Raw genomic sequence first — 20,422 nt, 5'->3', positions numbered from 1 at the left:
GCGCTTACCCAATGTTGATCCCAAGAAAACATTGGCCCTATAATTTAAAGGTTTATGCAACGCTTTGATAAGCAAAGCAAAAAGGGAAAAAAAACTTGTTGTAAGTAGCCTAGCGCCTTCCTCAGAAAAGCAACTGCAACTATGACAAACTGCAAACCCAACAACAATTCTTTTTGTTTCTAACTTACACTTGTGAAGATATACAGTACATCCTCTGCCATTTTCCCTCTTGCCTCTTAAAGCCACTAAGTGCCTTTTCAGCCCTAACACGTGTAATGCCAAGTGACAGTGGAAACACTCCAGTTTCCTGGAAACCCTTGCTCTCGTTTCTGTGAGAGGGAAACATTTTCAACTATTTATTGAAATGCTTATCACAGGCTAACCCCAAATGCAGAGTGTATTAGTCTGGCTGTGCTGACGCCTCGTCACAAAAGGCTACTTATGGGACACATTTGAAGTTTTCAACAGCTCAATTATGTATATTCATGAATGGGTTCATATGATATTGTATGAAAAAGTACGCACTGCAATTAGTATGATATCCTACGAAGTTAAGGCGAGTTGCAGTTAAGTTTAGCTGACAAAACGATGACTGTGAGCCAGTACAGAGCCCCGTGAGGTGTCGGTCGTTTCAGCGGCCGTTGCAGTTGACTTTAGCCGACAAAAGGTGACAGTCATGCGGCGACGACAGTTAAGATTAGAGTTTAGTTTAGCTTTAGACCACTTAAGATTAAAAACAAGATTGTGGTTTGGGTTTAAACAGCGGCTCCCTTAAGTAGTACTCCCAGGACAACACCCGTTTCCTGGGTGAAAGTCTTGTGTTTTCCCCTTAAATTCTTCCGGGACATGAACTCCGCTCCCTGGCTTGAAAGCCCTGTGTTTTAAGAACCGCCCATCCTCCCCGACCTCCTTCTTTCTTCGCATTCTTATACAGCGGCAGTCAGTGTGGTGCATACAGTAATAAATACGGGGAATACGTACGAATTACAGTGCCTTACTTTTTGTAATGTACGAATGGTTCATGAGAACAGCCTGATCAGCTATAGAAGATTGTGTATTGCTTGCGTTTATCATGTGTTTCTGCTCATGTCTATCATTGTGTTTATGTATATGTGTGTGATGCCATCTAAGTCAAATTAAGCCTTGACCGCAGTATCATCATCATATGACAGAAGGCAAGATCAGGAAGGCAGCTTGGACGGGGCTGGACAGAGACGAGTGAACACACACACACACACACACACACACACACACACACACACACACACACACATGCTCACCTCCACTAAAACAGACTTACACCTATTCTATTTTAGCAAGGCCTATTTCCAGCTGCCGCCGAGACACTTTATGGGCGGTGATAAAAGGTAGACAAGTAACCTCTGACCTTTGGCTATCTGGGTGACCAATAAAAACACTCGGGGGGGGGGGGAAATTAACGACGTCAAATACCCAGCAAGCATCCCTGTTCAAAAATTCAAAAAGTCATTTTGTGAATTGTTCTGCAGACAAATTCTGACCATCAGAAAATTACTTATGACTATGTAATCATTGTACAACATAGGATATACATATATATATATATATATATATATATATATATATATATATATATATATATATATATATATATATATATATATATATGAATTTACCAGATCACAAGACTTCCTTTTAAATGGTTATAATACATAACCAATTTCTCTTTTAAGAACTATTAACAATAGATATCAGCTTTTTTTGGCACAAACAGGAGGAAAGTTATTGATTAAAAAACAAGCTGACCATCCCAACAAGGGCAGCACTTTGAAAGGCTGGACAACAGGCCTGCTGCTATTGCTGAGGGCATAGCATTGCTTCCTTTTTGGGTGGCAGAGAAAGTAGCACTTTGGTCACAGAGTGACCAGCGCTCCCTCAACAGGAAGGCCCTGTCCATGCCTGTGGCTGAACCCAGGAATGCCTCGCACTGCGCTCACGTCCCACAGGGCCTTTGGCTTCTCTGCAGCCACAATTTCACCGCAAATGAATTCAGCAATACCAATGGCTCTCCTCCCTTTCAAAATACAATTTACTATTTACTTCTAGGACAGCATGTCAAAACACTAAATACTTGGGACAAAACACTAACATTTACATGAAGTTTCCTTCCTATCATGATATGATGCTTGTAGTGTGGGAGCATCTTTGTGATGCATTAAAGTAACTAAAGAATACTCAAAAAGCTTAAAGCGTGATTTATACTTCTGCGTAAAATCAACGCCGTGGCTACGTACGTAGGTACGTGGAGACACAAACCTACGCCGGACCCTGACGTGCACCTCTCAAAAAAAGTAACTACACGTCGCGGCGACGCACGTCGGGGCTTGGTAGCGTTGCATTCCCCCCAACTCATTTCCTGGTTCTCCTTCTCCATAAACTTTTCCTGCTACAGATTTCCCACCGTGGTCAGAAAACACAGGGGAGACACTTTGTTTCTCTCACTATGACTCTAGAGTCGCTACTCGCTCCGAAGCTAATCGCCGTGACTCTCTCACTTCTCCTCCCCCCTCCCCCCCCCACACACACACACACACACGCTGGCTCGATACACACACCAAAGCACAAGTATAAACATCAGGCCACTTACATAGGCTACGGTGAAAGCTCTGTGTGGAGCCTCCGCAGAACCATAAATCACGCTTAAAGAGGACCTATTATGCTTTTCCTTATTTTCTGTCATATCTATGTTACAATGTCCCATGTTCATAGTACACATGGCCAAATAATGATGTAACATTACGTAAACGTAAACCCAGTGAGCAAAAACTTAAGATTTCACACCGTTCTGAACACTCTTATACAGTTGCAGCAGCCATGGGCAGTATGAGAAAAAAGTATGAACTTGAAAATGAGCATTATAGGTCGCCTTTAAGCATTCATATACCTGGAGACACAACATTTACCCTGTGTTTTGTCTCAGAAAACATTCCAACACGGGTTTGAACTTGAATGTGACTTCAGTGTGAACCTAAATGTGACTTCAGTTTGACCCCGTCGTATGGGAGTTCTAAAGAAATGAAAGTGTGAAAAAGTCTTTAAACTCCATTAGCATGCAGGCAGAATCCTTCATCTGTGTCACGCAGAAAAACAAAAGCAGCCTTGTTTCAGAGGTCAGCTTGCTGTGTGTGTGTGTATAGACACAATCCCCTCCTTGACACAGCTTGTGCAGCCTGTTATTGAACATTAACTCCTGCTGAGGTGTGTTTGCTCAAAATTGACAAAAGTGTTCAAGTAATCCATCGGTAATGGGTCACATACAGATACATGAGTGTGATAATTTACTTACTTAAAATAAGTTAGAAAATTCAAGTTGTGTGAACATTATCGCATGTATGCCTAAAGTGGCTCTAAGGGCTGTGGCTGTAAACATTAAGGCAGTGTGTGTGCCAAGCTTTACCTGGTGAAGAATGCAGTACAGAATCTGAAGGATTTAAAGCAAAATACAATCTGTGTTCCAACTGCACTTACCATCTGTGGTGTCCTCACAAATCTGATTGAAGTTTTCGTATGAGTCCCAGCGGATCAGTGGATCTTGTGTGTTGTAGTCAACCGAGACGCTCGGCCCGTTCTCCAGTTGATCCACACCTTGACCCGAAGTACAAAGAGACAAAGCAGAACATGTGAATGTCTTTAATTTATAAGAGAGCCATAAAACCTACCACATTCAGAATGTGAAAATGAATGAGGAGTCCATAACGTTCTCCCTAAAAAAGGTGAGATTTCCATGTCTTTTTTTAATTATAAAGCAGGTCAAGGTGCTATATAAATGCTGTGGAAGTACTGAAATGCTCAATCCACAGAGAAATGCACACAGTCTATATTCAGAAACTGTGTCTTTAAATGAGCCAGCAGGACTCTAGAAATCTAGACGCACCCTATCGGCAGCAAATGTAATTTGCAGCCAGGGTCAGTCTAGCAACTCTCTGTTGGCTTGCGAGCTGGAAAAGCCAAACTCTAGTCAGAGTCGGTGGGCAGGCTTAACATAATGACAACAGAGTTACAACGGTTCCGCGTGAATTCCCTGCTACTTGAAAACAAAGAAGATGGCTGCTGCTGCTGCTGGCGAACAGCGGTCTTTGGAATCGGCTTTGGTCGCGACTCTGGAAGACTTGGAGTTAAGCACTGAAGTCATTCTTGAAAAAAGGAAGATGTGTTCGGAGTTTTGCCGACCGGATACGGCAAAAGTTTAATCTATCTGCGTTGTAGCGCTATCCTATTGCGTGCAGAGGGAATTTGAAAGACAACTGTTTATCCCGCCCCTCGGATTGAGCCCTGCCAATGGTGAGTTCCCAGACCCAACATCTTGATGTGGGTCTGGCTTGTCAGGCTACCATTAGTCATTCCCCGGCTGCAATGGCGGTGCAGACACTCAGAGAGCACAGATGCAGAAGACCCGGAAACACTGACCAATCAGAGCAGACTGGACTTTTAGGGAGGGGGGCTTAAAGAGGCGCTGAAACAGAGCGTTTCAAACAGAGGGTGAATACAGGTTTATTCAGATGGGCAGTATGAGAAAACCAGTAATAATAGTTTTATTTTACATTAAAGCACGTAAACATGTTCTAGTACCTTACAAAATACAATTATGAACCTGAAAATTAGCATAATAAGGGACCTTTAATTATTTGGAGTTTAATTTACAGTGATATTGTTATTTTCCTTTTCATTTTGTTGTCTTCATTTGATTTATAACAGATTTGAGTGAGAATTGTTTGAATGAGAATTTTTTTTGCTCATTGAATAAACGGTAAACTTTTACAACAAAAAGGAAATACGTCGTGGATATAGACTACATGTGATCTCACCCACATTTCCTGCCTGCATCTTTACTATATGTTGCCAATTAAAGGCAAAAAAATAAGTTTGAAGGTGGAATACAATGTGTGGCAAATGCTCCATTATACCAACCATGTATCTTCTCTGGTCCAAAGGAGAAAATAAACTCCACTTTTCCATACTCTGGAAACCTTTCATCTGCACACAGGAAATCAAAAAAGGGAAAATGAGTCTTTGCTTTACAGCAAAATGATGAAATAATGAACTGTCCATCATCAATCATTACAGCAGCCAATAGATAGAAGAAAAGAGATTAAAAGGCAATACATCCATTAAATAGTGTACTAACAATGTTAACAATGTTATATTTTAAAACTAAATGGCAAAATGTAGCGACAGTCATTGTGGACATTCTGAGGACTTTTATCCCAAATGTGTTACCTTTGAATGTTTCATCAAGCTCGTCTTTCCCGAACACAATCCCCAGGTCGTGAACAGCGCATGTGTGAAACTGCACCCGGAATATCACGTCTCGGCACGGGCTACGGTAGCGCTTGTGGTAGCACTTGAGCTGAGAGGGTGAAACACATCAGAGGAAATTCAGACAACGCTGTACGGTAGCTGCATTGTATCAAACAGTGCCAACAGAACTCAACCGGCCACTTTATTGGGTTGGATAGCAGTTGGACAGATTCCTTTTTAGCTCCACAGGTACACTGGATGACAAATAAATAACCATTTCAGGATGTGGAGTATTTATACAATGTGTCAACTATGATAAGGGGAAAAAAAAGGTTTTCAGAAAATTAAATCACTTCTATGAGCTGAATAGCTGAGCTGAACACAATATAAAATGATCTTTGTGAAACGCCAGCCAGAGAAATGTCAGCTTGATTCAGTGCTCCTTCTTTCTCTACTATATATGTGCTCAGCATAAGTGAGTACACCCGTGCTAAAGTTGACTAAAAAGAGGAATAAAAATCATCTTTTGGAAATTGATCTTAATGCCTTAATTAAAAAAATGAGGAAAAATCCAACCTATAAGGACACCAATTTTCTTTGTGAATGAATAATGTATCATAAATAAATAAATGTTCTTCCTTAAAATACAGGGGGCATAAGTAAGTACACCCCTACGTTAAATTCCCATAGAGGCAGGCAGATTTTTATTTTTAAAGGCCAGTTATTTCATGGATCCAGGATACTATGCATCCTGATAAAGTTCCCTTGGCCTTTGGAATTAAAATAGCCCCACATCATCACATACCCTTTACCATACCTAGAAATTGGCATGGTTTTATTTCAGTTAGCCTAATAGCTGGTTTGATTTGCATTGAGAGATGATTTTATGGAAAGTACCCCATGCCAATCTCTAGGTATGGTGAAGGGTATGTGATGATGTGGGGCTATTTTAATTCCAAAGGCCAAGGGAACTTTATCAGGATGTGGGTGTATTCACTTATGCAGAGCACTGTATATATATATATATATATATATATATATATATATATATATATATATATATATATATATATATATATATATATAAAAGTCTTAAATGCTATATACAGTATATACGCCCCTCGTAATGTATGGTCTCTCCACAAGCATTACTGTCCAAACTGGGACACAAACGGCTATAAGAGCAACACTAAAACCACACACAGGAAAATCTGCCGTCTCCCTCCTGCTGTTTCCTGATTTGCAGCCTGGACCTGTTTTTTTACAAGGACCTCACATTTACAGGTACTGGAGGAATATCCCTCAACCCAAACAACTTGCAGCTCACAAACTGCAGCTGTAAAGAATAGAAAAAACTGAAATAATGATATAGAATTTACCAACATACAAATAAGTAATAAGTAATACAAAAAGGAATGGCAAAAGCAGAAAATCCGCAGCAGCTAAAAACTAAATTGAAATATGATTTTCAACGAGGGTGGGACTGACTTGCTTTCCAGAAACCTATTTTCTACTTGTGGGGCCAAATAAGACCAAAACATATATAAGGTTCCCAAATCCCCACAAGCACATAAAGGATTGAGGAAGAGAGGAAGGCGAAGCAGAATATCCTGTGGATTAGTGCAGCTTTCTGGGGAAATGGCAAACCTCCCACGAGGGGTCCGTTTCATGAGGAAAACAATGCTAGTGAGCCAAGTGTGAGAACAAAAAGTAGAAGGAAACATTAATTAACAGCTTACATGTTGCATTTAGAGCCTCAACCCATTTTCATTTTCACGCACAGGCTTACAACTAACTAAAGCCCTTTCCACCTCCATGTGTAGATAAATAATGTGTAATATTAAAGGAATCATTTTACATTTTAGAAAATAGGCTTATTCACTTTCGTACTGAGAGTTAGATGAGATGACACGGTTATGTCTGTATGAAGCTACAGCCAGAAGATACTTATCTAAGGTTACCACGAAGACACAAAGAACAGCTAGCCCGGCTCTGTCCAACGCTAACAAATTCCACCTATCAGTACCTCTAAAGCTCAATAACTAAACTCTTCATATCTCAGCCAAGAAATAGTCCAGCACATACCCCCCTCGTAACACTAAACTTGTTATTTTTACATTTTACTTTACTTACATGTCATTTAGCTGAGGCTTTTATCCAAAGCGACTTCCAATTAAGTGCTTTCAACCTTGAAGGTACAAACTTCGGACAGCAAGAAGTAAGTGATCACTATGCACTTTATTTATTTATTTTTATTATGTTTTTGGGCATTCTCAGCCTTTATTTGGATAGGACAGCTGAAGACATGAGAGGGGAGAGAGAGGGGGAATGACAGGCAGCAAAGGGCCGCAGGTTGGGGTCGAACCTGCGGCCGCTGCTTCGAGGACCTCTATATATGGGCGCCCGATCTACCAACTGAGCTATCCGGGCGCCCCACTATGCACTTTATTAATGCACCTCAACAATGCACTATATACTGCATTCTGTCTCTACTATTATATGGACTATGGACTGTCTGATTTCTCAGAACTCTATGCACTTTATTTGCTAATGTACTTTAATAATGGACTAACATGACCATACTGCATTCTGTGTTTTATGTCTTTTTTAAGCACTGCTATAAAGAAAAAGCACTTTTAATGATTGCACTACTGGTTAGATGTTAAACTGCATTTCGTTGTACTGGTTGTCCTTACTTGTGCAATGACAATAAAGTTGAATCTAATCTAATCTAATCTTATCTAATCTAATGTGCAAATAAATTAGCTTCAAATAAGCCAAACTACAAAGAGCCAAATGTAAGTGCAACTGTCATTTTTGAATTTATTTATTTTCTCATCCAAGGTGCAGTTGGAAGAGTTGTGTTTTTAGCCTGCGGCAGAACATGTGTAGGCTTTTCCACATTTACTTTTTAGTACAGATTAAACAAACCTGATATAATTGAAGTGAATGAATTAGAGAGCTTTAGAGGTGCTGGTAGGCTAGTTTTTAAACATTGCTATGCTAGGCTAGTTAACAGTAGCTTCATATGTACTGTACAGACATGAGAGTGGTGTTGATCTTCGCAGCGAACTTGCAGCAAGAAAGAATAAGCTCATTTCCCAAAATGTTGGCCTTTAAAGTTCCTAACTTGTTTGTTAACTTGAAACTGAGCTTGGAATTAAATGACTAACACTGGCCAACGAGAGAAACAAACAGCCCAAACCTGAAGAATCTGAATCATGTTTATAAAGATTATCCTTTGTGATAAATCTAACCATTCAGTAATTAGTCTTTTTTTTTGGCAGTCATATTACCCACAACTCATTTCCACAAACACATACCAGTGCAGTTTTAAATGCAGGAGCACACTCCATGCTGACTAACGCCTCTCCTATTCGGCCAAAAGGCCACAGCTCACATTCCCTGTGTTATCTGAATAATAACGAGCATCAGCAGCCGCGGCTCAGTTTGATGATGCATTCAGCAGAATCCATTAGTCTCTCTTAAATAAAGGATGAGATATGAGCTCTGCTCTGCCGGGCCAAAACAGAACGGCCTTGAGCATACAGTAAGTGCTCCTTTGAAATTCTCCACGCTGAAATTACGAGCCCTGGGGACATCTCATGGATAACATTATAGCCTGAATGATAGCAGAAGCAGAAACTTTGCTGATGTGTGTAGTTCCTCTGCTTGAACTAAATGCAAAACAAGCCACAGGTGCTACTTTATTGAAGATCTTAATGGTCCCATGTTGTAAAAAGGGAGCTTTCTATATCTTTTTGGTTATAAAATAGGTCCAGGTGCTTTAAAAATACTGTGAAAGTATCAAACCACAGAACTCAGAAATTGTGTCTTTAAACCAGCCGTCAGGACTTCTGTACGGTTTTGATGTCACAACTATATATACTGTATATATATATATATATATATATATATAGGTTGAAAGTGCTGTTGCAGTAATTCCCCGGCTGCAATGACAGAGACCAAAGAGCGCAGATGCAGAAGACTCAAGAACACTGACCAATCAGAGCAGACTGGGCTTTTTCAGACGGGGGGCTTAAAAAGACAGATGTTTAAACGGAGCGTTTCAGACCGAGGGTGAATACAGGTATATTCAGACAGACAGTATGAGAAAAAGAACGTGTTTCTTTTAACATTAAAGCATGTAAACATGTTCTAGTAGAAACCCAAAATACAATTATGAATCCAAAAAATTTGAATAGTGTGGGACCTTTAATTTTAAAAGTGCAAATGGAACGAGAATGATTTACAAATCCCCAAAATGTGAAAAAAATCTCTCACAAAAAAACTGAAAATACTCATCTAAAACACAACTTACGTAAAACGTAAATGATTATGTAATGTAAAAATAGTACCCTATGTGTCCCAGACGCTGTTGAAAAGGAAGTACAGTGAAGTACATAGCCATTTCGACGTCATAGTTTCCAGCAAACATTGTGTGCTAATGAGAGTCTATAAAGTGAGGTATAAGACCCAGTCCAACTGTCTTCCCCGAGGTTTTTATGGCCCTTTTTCTTCAATAAAAGGACACTAAACTGCTGCAGCATATGCATTCAGTACATACACCCAACATCAGATTGGAAAAACCGCCTGTATTCCCTCTGTACTAATATACAATAAAAATCAGTGCATCCTCTGTGCATTTCTGCTCTCATACCAGCTAGCTAAAATGTGACAGAATCTGATACAACAACAACTATTTGACAAGTTAGGAATGAGAACGGGTTGGATACAAACAGTTAACAAATGCCCATTCTTACCAGGATGTCCCCTTTCAGGAGAAGACCGGGTTCAATGGTGATACAGATGCTGGTCTGGCTGTCACCCTGAACATTACTGCAAGAGACAAAAAAAGCCACAACATGTTAGAAACAAGCCTGCTGATCACAGTCCTATCCAATATCCAGTGTATTAGATTTCTTTTTGATGTTGCTTGTCTGGGTATAACCATGCCCACATGATCTACAGCCCTTTTGTGCTTTAACAGTGGCCATCATAGAGCGTAACCTCTTAGCTAATTTTGGGTATTAGTGTCTACATGATTGTCTAACTGGGAGAGTAGGATCAAAGGGTGAAGAGAGGGCTAATAAAGAGCATGTGAGAGAAAGTGGGGAGGAATGGGATTTGGGGCTTTCAGCGGTTGATAGTCTGGAAGTTAATGTGCACTGATTGTGTCACACTTAGTTATGGTGTGTGCTGTAACTGTGTTTATAGTACGGACACTACTGTAAGAACGGACATAGTAGAAACAGTTCAACACCAGCAGGCTTTACATTTTACAGTAGTAACTTTAAAACACTTCATAACAGCTCCACAGTTAAAACGAGGGGGGAAAAGGCAAGGAATGAGAAAATTAGATACAGGAAGCACATGGGGATCAGGGAGTTTAAAGCTGCACTAATACATATTTTTAAATAAGCAACGACTCAAATTAGTTTGTGTTATGTAAAAGGTTGTGCTTTTAGTAAAAAACTCACAGAGAAGTATCACCCAACCTGCAGTTCCCCTCAGCTCTATGGAGCATTTTAGCATCTTTCAGTTTATTGTTTTGGTTTTCTGGCAAGCAACAACCTCTGGGCCTGAAAGTGAAGCCAATGTGGAACTGCCTTAAACCTGCTTCTTTCTAATGGCCAGCAGGGGGCGACTCCACTGGTTGCAAAAATAAGTCTGACTGTACAGAAGTCTATGAGAAAATGACCCTACTTCTCACTTGATTTAAAAACAACATTTTCCTAAGGAGTGTACGGTCTCAATCGCTACTTTCAAGTCTTCTTCAAAACAGCATGATGCTAACCCATCGACGATAAAGCAAGGGATGTTTTAGGGCGTGACTACCTTGTGACTGACTACTCGCCACCATAGCGACCTGTCAATCAGGATATAGGCTTAGCCATGCATATATATGGCACTGTGTACATTAAAATAGCAGTGAACTTGTTTTTGGGTATTGTTTGTGTTTTCATCTTAGAACTTTGACCCTCTCACTGTTTGTTTTCATTTCACCAAAGTTAATTGAAAGATTTTGGTTGCCTAAAACTGTCTCATTTAGTGTTTGGTTGTACGCAAAGAAGGAGTCAGCGGTTCATTTTTTCCCAGGAAGTATATTTAGTTTTAAGCCTGTTTTTCACTAGCCAAAATTTGCATCCCAATTAATATGTTAGCGTGAATTACGAATGCACCTTGTTCACCAAGCTAGCTATCACAAGCGTTAACTGGTAACTTAGTGTTTAGCTTAGCACACCTCCCCAGCTTTGCATTATGGCGGTAGACACTTATTACGACAATCTGAGCCTGTCAGTGGCAAAAACAGCACTTTTAGTGGATGGAAAATGATGGTGCGTAAATGCCCCATAGGATTACATTGTTGCCCATTTCACAGCTACTGGCTGCAGGGCTGTAATTTAAATATTGGACCAATTTCAAAAATTGTAGTTCCCATTAGTCACTTAGACACAAAAACATTGGAAAATAGGGTCCAGGTTGAAAAATACCGAAATTCTGTTCCTGTGCATCTAACTCTGCATCTCTTGGCACGGGAACCAATATTTTACCATTTCTGCTTGTTCTGTTTGTTACATCTTAATAATAGACCTGCAGATTTGCACACAGCATCGTTATAATTAGGTGGGCGCTTAAGCCATGAGCTGCATTAGACTTTAAAAGTATTCAATTAATTGAAAACATCAGTTTAAGAGCAGCAGATACAGAAATACTTTTTTTATTTTTTTATTATGGCGGCACACCAATAAACTACTGTAATGTCAACCGTTAAACTGTTCAGTAGTGAGTTACGAATTGCACTTTTAGCTATATGGAAACGGCACGATCTGACCTTTGCACGCATGTTTTTCAGATAGGAACAAGCTGACTTTTACTGTTCACCCAGATATAATAATGTGTGTCAGTTACATATAAACTGAAATACTTTCTAATGTGGTGTAAATGTAGCCTGTATGCTTGCCTCATCAATCTGCGGGCAGTGCAGCTCTCCTCTCCTCTAACCTCCCTTCTTCCCAAAACAACAACAGAAAATCAAAGAATTCATTATTTCCTGTCTGGGCCTGGGAACCAGTGGGGTCCTCTGGCAAGAAAGCCCTGCAGGCGTCCACACAGATGCCTATCTCTCTATTTCATAGGTTACAAATAACACTAGAAGTGATTGCGGGATCCAAAGTAGGGAAACAAGAGCCTGCAGCTGGGGAGGCTAGCTAAATACAATAATGTGAGGCAAGCGCAGAGTGTAAACTGGCAAGAGTGATGGTGTATGTGTATATTGGGGGGCAGGGGAGTTAAGGGAGAGGCTATAAAGGAAAATCAGTTTTTTTTTTTGTATTGAGCCATTATGAGCTTGCTATCCCTGGAACCTTGTAAAAAGCATTTGAGTATGAGTGTGTTTTAAGACTTACTAGATCCCAGATGTGTACACGGGCTGCATGGCTTGGTAGATTTTGAGAAAAGGACGACAGCCTGGAAAACAATTTTTTTTTGTTAGAAAATAAATAAGGCGCGTGTAAAATGCTGATGTGTGAGTGCACATCTGTGCATGACCCTCACCTCCTTTGGACTCGAAGTTGGGGATGCCGTGCATGATGACATGGTGGAGGAACAGGGGTTTGTTGTTGATCTTGATGTGTCCGGAGAGCAAGCCGCTGAAGTACTCCACATACCTGAACACGGCAGAGGTAGAGAAAAGGAAACGTGAACAGGCTGCTATGTCCCCTTCTTTTAAATTCTATCATAAATCTTAAAGTTTTACAACGAAGGGATAAAGGTATAATCCTGTGTTCATCACAACAAAGAGACACAGTCTTTGGCTTTGACCTTGACTAATAACAATGAACGTTTTCAGCGGTGCTGAATGTACATCGGCGTATTACGGCCATTAGAAGGTTAAAAAAATGATTATAATAATATAGAGCTTGGGGAGGGGGGCGGGTAATAGTCAGAGAAAAAAACTTGGATATTCTCTGAGATTAAGGTGGTAAATTTAAGAGATAAAACACACAGATTTACGAGAAGAAAACTCACCTCTTGCCGTGTATTTTGCCAGCAGTGGATGGCCTTATAAAATTATACATTGCAATAGGATTTTATTATGAACTCAATCAATCAATTAAATACTTTACAGTTGCACTAATCAAAATGTTGTATATATCAACAATAAATCAAATGACTATGTGTAATCATTTAAAATTATTGTATTAGTTTCCGGGCCCACAAAAAGGCTCTGATCAACCTAATACCTGCCCGCCACCAAACAACAGACAAAGTTAGCAACTAGCTGGTGAACACGGTAGATCATTTAGCAGCTGCAGAACCAGATGTTTTCCTTAGGAGAGTGAATATTGGACATTTGTCAGGTGGACAGCCACACTGTTAGACATACAGTATTAACGTTGTTTTCAGCTTGTTCTGCTGCCCCCAGGTTGCAATTAAAGGGTAACTAACGTTTTTTTCAACCTAAACCCTATTTTCCTATGTTTTTGTGTCTAAGTGACTAACCCTAACCCCCTTAACCCTAACCCAGTCTTTGACATTGGTCCAGTATTAAGTAAGATTGCTGCAGTCGGCAGCGGCGAAACAAGCTACAATGTAAGTTAATAGGGCAATTGTCTAGCTTGTATTTACCTTCACAAAAGTGCTCGTTTTGCCGCTGACAGGCTCAGATTAATATTCTAAGTGTCTGACAACATTATGGAAAGGATCCCTTCAGAGATAGACCTTTAAAACCTCTTTAAGACCTTTTTGTTTAGCCAGAAACAGCTCTGAAGTCGCTAGCGCTAAACCCACCAGACTCCATTTAAAAAAACTATACTTTTAGCGTGTATAGAGCCAACATGTTTTCACATGTAAACCGGTAAACTATGTGTTTATTTTAACCAAAACTAGAGTTGTGATTGTTGGAAAAGTGGAAAGACGACCCAAAACGGGTTTTATTTAGTTTCTGTTGACTTTGAGTGTATTTTACGATGCTAAAATTACTGCTTATTTACATGGAGTCTGGTGGCTTTAGAGAACGCAATTTCGCAGATGTTTAAAAAAAGGATCTTACTCTTTAACAGAAAGGTCCACCTCCTTAGAAATCCTTTCCATAATGTTGTTGAATATTAATATTAATCTGAGTCTGTCAGTGGCAAAATGAGCACTTTTGTGAAGGTAAAAATACAAGCTGGAATAGTGCCCTATTAACTTACATTGTAGCTTGTTTCGCCGCTGCTGACTGCAGTGATCTCGCTTAATACTGGACACATGTCAAAGATTAATGTTCCCATCAGTCACTTAGACACAAAAACATAGGCAAATAAGGTCCAGGTTGAAAAAAACGGTAGTTACCCTTTAAAATCAATAAATGCAGTTTTATGTTATTTCAGTTGGTAGAAAGACAGAGGTTCCTTTGTGGGACAGTTCACCTTGGGGGTCAAACTCATAAAATAAACAATAAGTGAGGCAAGGCTGACCTTTTCTGAGACGGCTGGCCCACAGGAAGCACTTTGTCTTCATAGAAGCGCTTCATGGCAAACCTGTCCAGAGCCTGGTCAGCACTGCATTCAAACAGACACAAATGTATACACATGAGGTTAACTTACCTTTAAAGCTCTTTTTTTATTTTACTCTCCAGCAATGCATATGTACAGTAGCCTATTTCAAGTATATGATATGATGTATGTGTGTGCAGCCTCGTCACAGTAAGCTTGGTCACGCCATGTTGAACATCTGAAAAGTCTGCATACCGCGACTTGTACAGAAAATGATTTTTAATGCAAGTGAATGCATTTTCATGTAGAACTTTCCGACAGCATATAATGTCAGACATCGCACCGCACACAGGCGTCAACACAAAATTAGGCAGAGGATTAATACCACGAGATGCACCTCACAAACAAGAACACAATCGGGAAAACCAATAGTAGGATCATTTCTCACGAGATGACCAGAAAAAGATCATTCTAAATCTCAATTTAGACATTCATAATACTGTAGTGTTGCTACAGTAAGTGTATCCAGTACAAGTCTAAAGATCTTACAGACAAAGTGGCCGCAGTGTTTTAAGTCTGACAGCGAATTTTGCATAACCTCCATTACATATCACACAGTAGGGCTTCACAATTAATCGCAAATTTATCGAAATTGCATTATGGACTAGTGCAGTATCCAAATCGCAGGGAGGGGTGCAATATTTGTTAAAGGCAAAATATGTGTCAAAGCATTTTGAATGAAGTATTGTGGTGCTGCAGAGACGTCCCGGCCTACAAATCCCATCCTACCGACTAAATGAAATAATCTTTGTTTGGTACAGATCGTCCCAAAAATCACACTATAATCATTTTAATTTTAATACTTTTCAATGAAAATGAGAATATAGATACAAAAAATGATCATTCCCTCCAATATCTCGAAACATATTGCAATTACAATATCAGTCAAAACAATTGCATTTGCTATTTTCCTCATATCTTGCAGCCCTATCACACAGTAAAGCAACGTATTGCAATCTTTTACATATTTTCCCATATGGCAAGTGTCAAAGTTTTAATGTTCAGGCTTTATTGCTGCTGCTTAAGTTATCATAGCGACTTCACACTAGCTGTAATGTGATTTGTGAGATAATGGGTTTATAGAGAACTTGAATACTTTAGCAGGGAAGAGAGCGTGCTAAATGTTCCAATCAGTGGTCTTCCAGAAACAACACCAAGTCATGCAGTCTTCTGATTGTTTAACAGTTTACATCTGCTTGTGTTCCGTAACAGAAGGCCATTCTAATTTGATATATCTAAAAAAACAAATCCAATAAAAAAAAGAAAAAGCAGGCACTTATAATTTCAGTCTTATGATTCGGTGACTCTAACTCATTGCTTTCTGCTCAGAATTATAATATCAAATACGTTTCCTTGGATGTCTCCTAATCAAAGTGTCTCATGTTCCACCCCTCCTTTTTCTGTTCATCACATCTCCGTCTGTTCTTCCAGTGTGAGCTACAGTCTTGTGATGAACAATGCTAGCTTATCTAGTTTTTTTTTGTTTTCCTGTAATGTCTCTTTCTTCTGCCTGTTTTTCTCCTCTTCTATTTATATGTTTCCTGAAAATTACAGATTCATCTCTCTCTCTCTCTCTCTCTCTCTCTCTCTCTCTCTCTCTCTCTCTCCTTTTCTGTCTGACTTCTTTCCTCTCACTCAAAGTGGGCTGCATCCAGTGATGAAAGAAGTATTCAGATCCTTTACTTAAGAAAGTACTAATGCCAGTTTCTGCAGGTTTCATAGAGTCAAATTTAAGACTTTTTAAGAACATTATGTAGGAAATTTAAGACCTTTATCAAAACATCAACGGAGCCCTAAATTCAGCCAATTTTAAAGCCAAATATCGCTAAACTTGCCCTTCCCCATAGCTGAAGAATAAAATCAGTTTTATGTGTGTGGTACAATCCAGAGAGACTCGCGCCAATAGCACCGAAACTGATTGGCTGCAGTATGAGTTGCATGTTGGTCTCATTTGTTGTCGTAATATATAATGTATATTTGGACTAGCGAAAGAAAGAACTACAACACCACAGAATAATAATAAAAAAGAGCATTAGTGGTAGCGTTGCATGGGTGTAGGAACATTAAGACCTGTTAAAAATAATGTAAGACCTACGACACAATACTCTCAATACTAAGCTGTCAGATGAATGTAGTGGAGTAAAAAGTACAATAATTTTTTTTTGAAATGTAGTGTAATAAAGGTAGAAAGTGGCATTAAAAGAAAAGACTCAAGTAAACTACAAGTACCTCAACATTTGTACTTAAGCACAGTAGTTGACTAAATGTACTTAGTTACATTCCACCACTGGCTGCATCTTACCTGTCTGCATTATAGACATACTGTACAGTACCTGGCAGATATGTTGCTGTAATGCATGTAGGCTGCCACCACCACTCCAGTTCTTCCCCGGTTGCCCTGAAAAAAAGACACCAATCAAGAGTCAACTACAGATTTTATTTTATTTTATAGGTGTATAAAAATAACATTTCCCCCCCCACATATTTATAATATAGAATCTACTTTACTGGGGCTATTGGGGTAGTTTTATTCTGGTGTTGTTTTTAAATACAAAATTCAAGATCCAAATGCATGCCTCGTCACATTTTAGACTAGTCTCGCATTGCCAGACCTTCCTCTACAGCGCCACGGAGGAGGGTCTGGCTAGTCCAAACAGCATTCCTGGATGGGAGAAAAACGTGCTCTGGTTTATTGGCATTTCTTTAAACCAATCACAATCGTCTTGGGCGGTGCTAAGCGCCAAGCGGAGCCACGGTGCCGCTGCAAAATAGCCTCAGGAAGGAACTTGTTTTGGTGGAACATGTGTACGTTCAAAAGTTGTTTTAGTCGTGTAACTCAGTCTAGCTAGCTGTCTGGATTTACCCTGCAAAGATCTGAGGAGCAGTTAACCATAGTCCTCAGAAATCCACCGAAGGCGGCACAGAGCAATCGCGCAAGTGGAATGTCGTGGATATAGACTCATTTTAGACTATTCGTTTTAAAAGCCTTAAATGGACTAGCTCCACAAAATGTGAGTGACCTGCTGAGTCCATATTCTGCCCCCAGGACACGCTGGTCATCCTCACAACAACTCCTCTCAGTCCCTCACTCATGCCTCATTGTAGTTTTTTTTGATTAAGTTTATTTTGAACATGTTAAAAATAAAAAAATAAAAGATAAATAAGAACATGTAAATTACAGTACAAGCAAGAAAACCCCCCAAAAATACTCAGCAAACATATCTTTCAAAATGATTGTAGATGATTCAAATAAGGACTTCCGTGTTCAAAAAGGAGTGGGAAGAAGTTAAAAAAAACTTTTCTGGTTCTACCCCCTTTTTCTACTTTCCTTATGCCTCCAAACCAAAGGTGACCCAGCTTTTTCTGTTGCTGCTCACAGGCTCTGGAACAGCCTCCCGTCGCACATTAAGTTCCACAATTGAAATGTATGAGTCAAATTCTACACCTACCTTTTTTAACTCGCTTTTAATTCAGTCTGAGGCTACCCCTTCTTTCTGCTTTTTAATCTATTCTTGATGTTATTCCTTCTCTCCTAACTTCCGATTTCTTGACTTGACTTTGGTTTATCATGTCAGTTGTTTTGTTTTGTATTACATTTTGTATTATATATACTTGTTATGCATCTTAGATTTCTTTAACGTTGTTCATCTCAAAGCACTTTGGGTCTGTTGTTTTAAATGTGCTATATAAATAAATGAAGAAAGAAAGAGGTCAAAATCCAAAATTGCAGGATCCTACTACCTATATTTCCCATAATGCAATGTGTTAGTATCTTTTTGTTGAGCCTCTGCTGCGTAGTGGCCCACATCATTTAAAGTCCATCCACCCAATTTGTAACTTTATCCATACATTATATGTTATACATGTAAAGTTTCCAAGCCCCAGTCTGATGACATCATCAGGGTTATTTATTTTATATATACTTAAAAACCGCAGAAGATATTTAAACCCTGTTGTTACAGGCTAAATTGTACCCCTCAAGACATGTTAATTGACTGTGAAATTGGTGGAGTACCCCTTTAAATATCTGCTTACATTAGTAATATCATTTTCAATCATAAAAAAAAAAAAAAATCAATTACATACAAAATAGTGACATGGGCATTTAATAGGGCCAAAGTCCAAGCACATGTTACTAAGGTTACTATGGCAACAAAACACCAGTCTCGGATTGCATTTATTTTACCAATCCGTCCATTGTTAAAACAAGGGCCACTGTGGAGCATGAGTGTGTTCCACATTATAAATAGCACGGCCGCGTAAACAGCACAGAGCCCAGTGGAAATGATTTGTTGATTGGAGTAAACCCAAAACGGCCTACTTCCTTAGTGACCACCACAACTTCCAAGCCTACCCTCACACTCATGACCAGCATTACTCAACTGGCAGTGAAATAACACCAGTTGTTATGGCAGCCGACTTGTTTGTAACCTCCCTGTGGGAACGTCTTGGAATGAGCCAAGGATCCCGTTCTCATCATTCTCAACCCAATCAGACGCACAGTGGGGTTAACGTGAAAATGATGAGGTTTTACGTTCGGGACGTCGGTCTAGCAGTTGCATTTGGATCTACTTTTTATGGTTTGTGCATATTGAGGAGCCAGATGAGTGTGGTTTGCCACAAGAGTGTAATGTGATGCAACTAAGTTGAGGCAACAACAGGAAAGCATTGGTCAACTCAGATGTATGGTATCGTTACAAGTAAAAGAGTAAATAAACCTAAGTAGCCATGATGAGTGGTGTGCCTCACCTCCCTAATTTGTGTTTTCCTAACCCTCGGCCAGCCCAACCCAAACATGCACCCAAAAAGACACACACTCTCATACACACAAATACTCTCACACCCTGAATGTCAGCGTTTCACTCAGGGAGAACGTCATTACACAAACACGCAAACCAGCCGCAGCCTCAGGAAGCGGGGGTCCTGATAGGAGCCTGAGAGCACCCTCTACTGTTTAGAGATCCCACTCCCACAGCAGCATCCTCCACTCGTCTCTCAGTCTCACCTTGTTGTGTATGACCACCACGTTGTGGCTGTCTGCACTCAGCCAGGTGTCCATGGCCTTGCAGATGCTGCAGATTTTGTCCAGGGCTGGAGCATGGTGGTCAGGCCAGCCAAAGTCCAACACCTGAGAGAGGAGAGAGAGTGTCAGTCAGACTACAGTACGAGGAGAGGAGACAAGTGGAGAGGAGAGGAAACAAGAGCAAACTAGAGGAGAGGAGAGGAAACAAGAAAAAACGAGAGGAGAGAAAACAAGAGGACGAGAGGAGAGGAAAGGAGAAGAAGGGAGACGAGAGGAAGGGAGAGAAAAAGAGGATAGGAGAGGAAACGAGAGGAAACTAGATGAAGAGAGGAGAGGAAAGGAAAGGAAGGGAGAGGAGAGGAGAGAAGACAAGAGGAAACTAGAGGAAGAGAGGAGAGGGAAGGAGAGGAAGGGAGACGAGAGGAGAGGAGAGGAGAGGAATTAAGAGGAAACTAGAGGAAGAAAGGAGAGGGAAGGAGAGGAAGGGAGACGAGACAAGAGGAAACGAGAGGACAGGAGAGGAAACTAGAGGAAGAGAGGAGGGGAAAGGAGAGTAAGGAAACGAGAGGAGAGGAAACAAGAG

The 20,422-nt window shown here is 40.1% G+C and overlaps 1 protein-coding gene and 1 long non-coding RNA gene across 15 annotated transcripts in view; one reads left to right on the top strand and one right to left on the bottom strand.

Annotated features, from left to right (window-relative positions):
* tns1b (tensin 1b) overlaps positions 1-20,422 on the bottom strand; it is a 237,720-nt gene that overhangs the window by 51,121 nt on the left and 166,177 nt on the right. For 11 of the 14 annotated variants that reach the window (XM_036004705.1, XM_036004708.1, XM_036004707.1 and 8 more), the window contains 9 exons: positions 19,822-19,944; positions 17,150-17,214; positions 14,739-14,822; positions 12,835-12,947; positions 12,687-12,747; positions 10,041-10,116; positions 5,257-5,386; positions 4,948-5,013; positions 3,508-3,630 (listed from right to left, as the gene is read on the bottom strand). In XM_036004705.1, the coding sequence (XP_035860598.1) occupies positions 3,508-3,630; positions 4,948-5,013; positions 5,257-5,386; positions 10,041-10,116; positions 12,687-12,747; positions 12,835-12,947; positions 14,739-14,822; positions 17,150-17,214; positions 19,822-19,944 (841 nt within the window). The remainder of the gene's footprint in view (positions 1-3,507; positions 3,631-4,947; positions 5,014-5,256; positions 5,387-10,040; positions 10,117-12,686; positions 12,748-12,834; positions 12,948-14,738; positions 14,823-17,149; positions 17,215-19,821; positions 19,945-20,422) is intronic. The other 3 variants (XM_036004706.1, XM_036004700.1, XM_036004712.1) reach the window with 1 other exon arrangement.
* LOC118495675 lies at positions 939-20,059 on the top strand. Its single transcript, XR_004898176.1, has 3 exons — positions 939-1,008; positions 3,350-3,353; positions 20,049-20,059. It is a non-coding gene; the product is annotated as an uncharacterized LOC118495675 (long non-coding RNA).

Source organism: Sander lucioperca, chromosome 8 (assembly GCF_008315115.2).
Source record: "Sander lucioperca isolate FBNREF2018 chromosome 8, SLUC_FBN_1.2, whole genome shotgun sequence".
NCBI lineage: Eukaryota > Metazoa > Chordata > Actinopteri > Perciformes > Percidae > Sander > Sander lucioperca.
The sequence above is the reverse complement of the archived record's forward strand: the minus strand, read 5'-3'. Positions and strand labels throughout refer to the sequence as shown.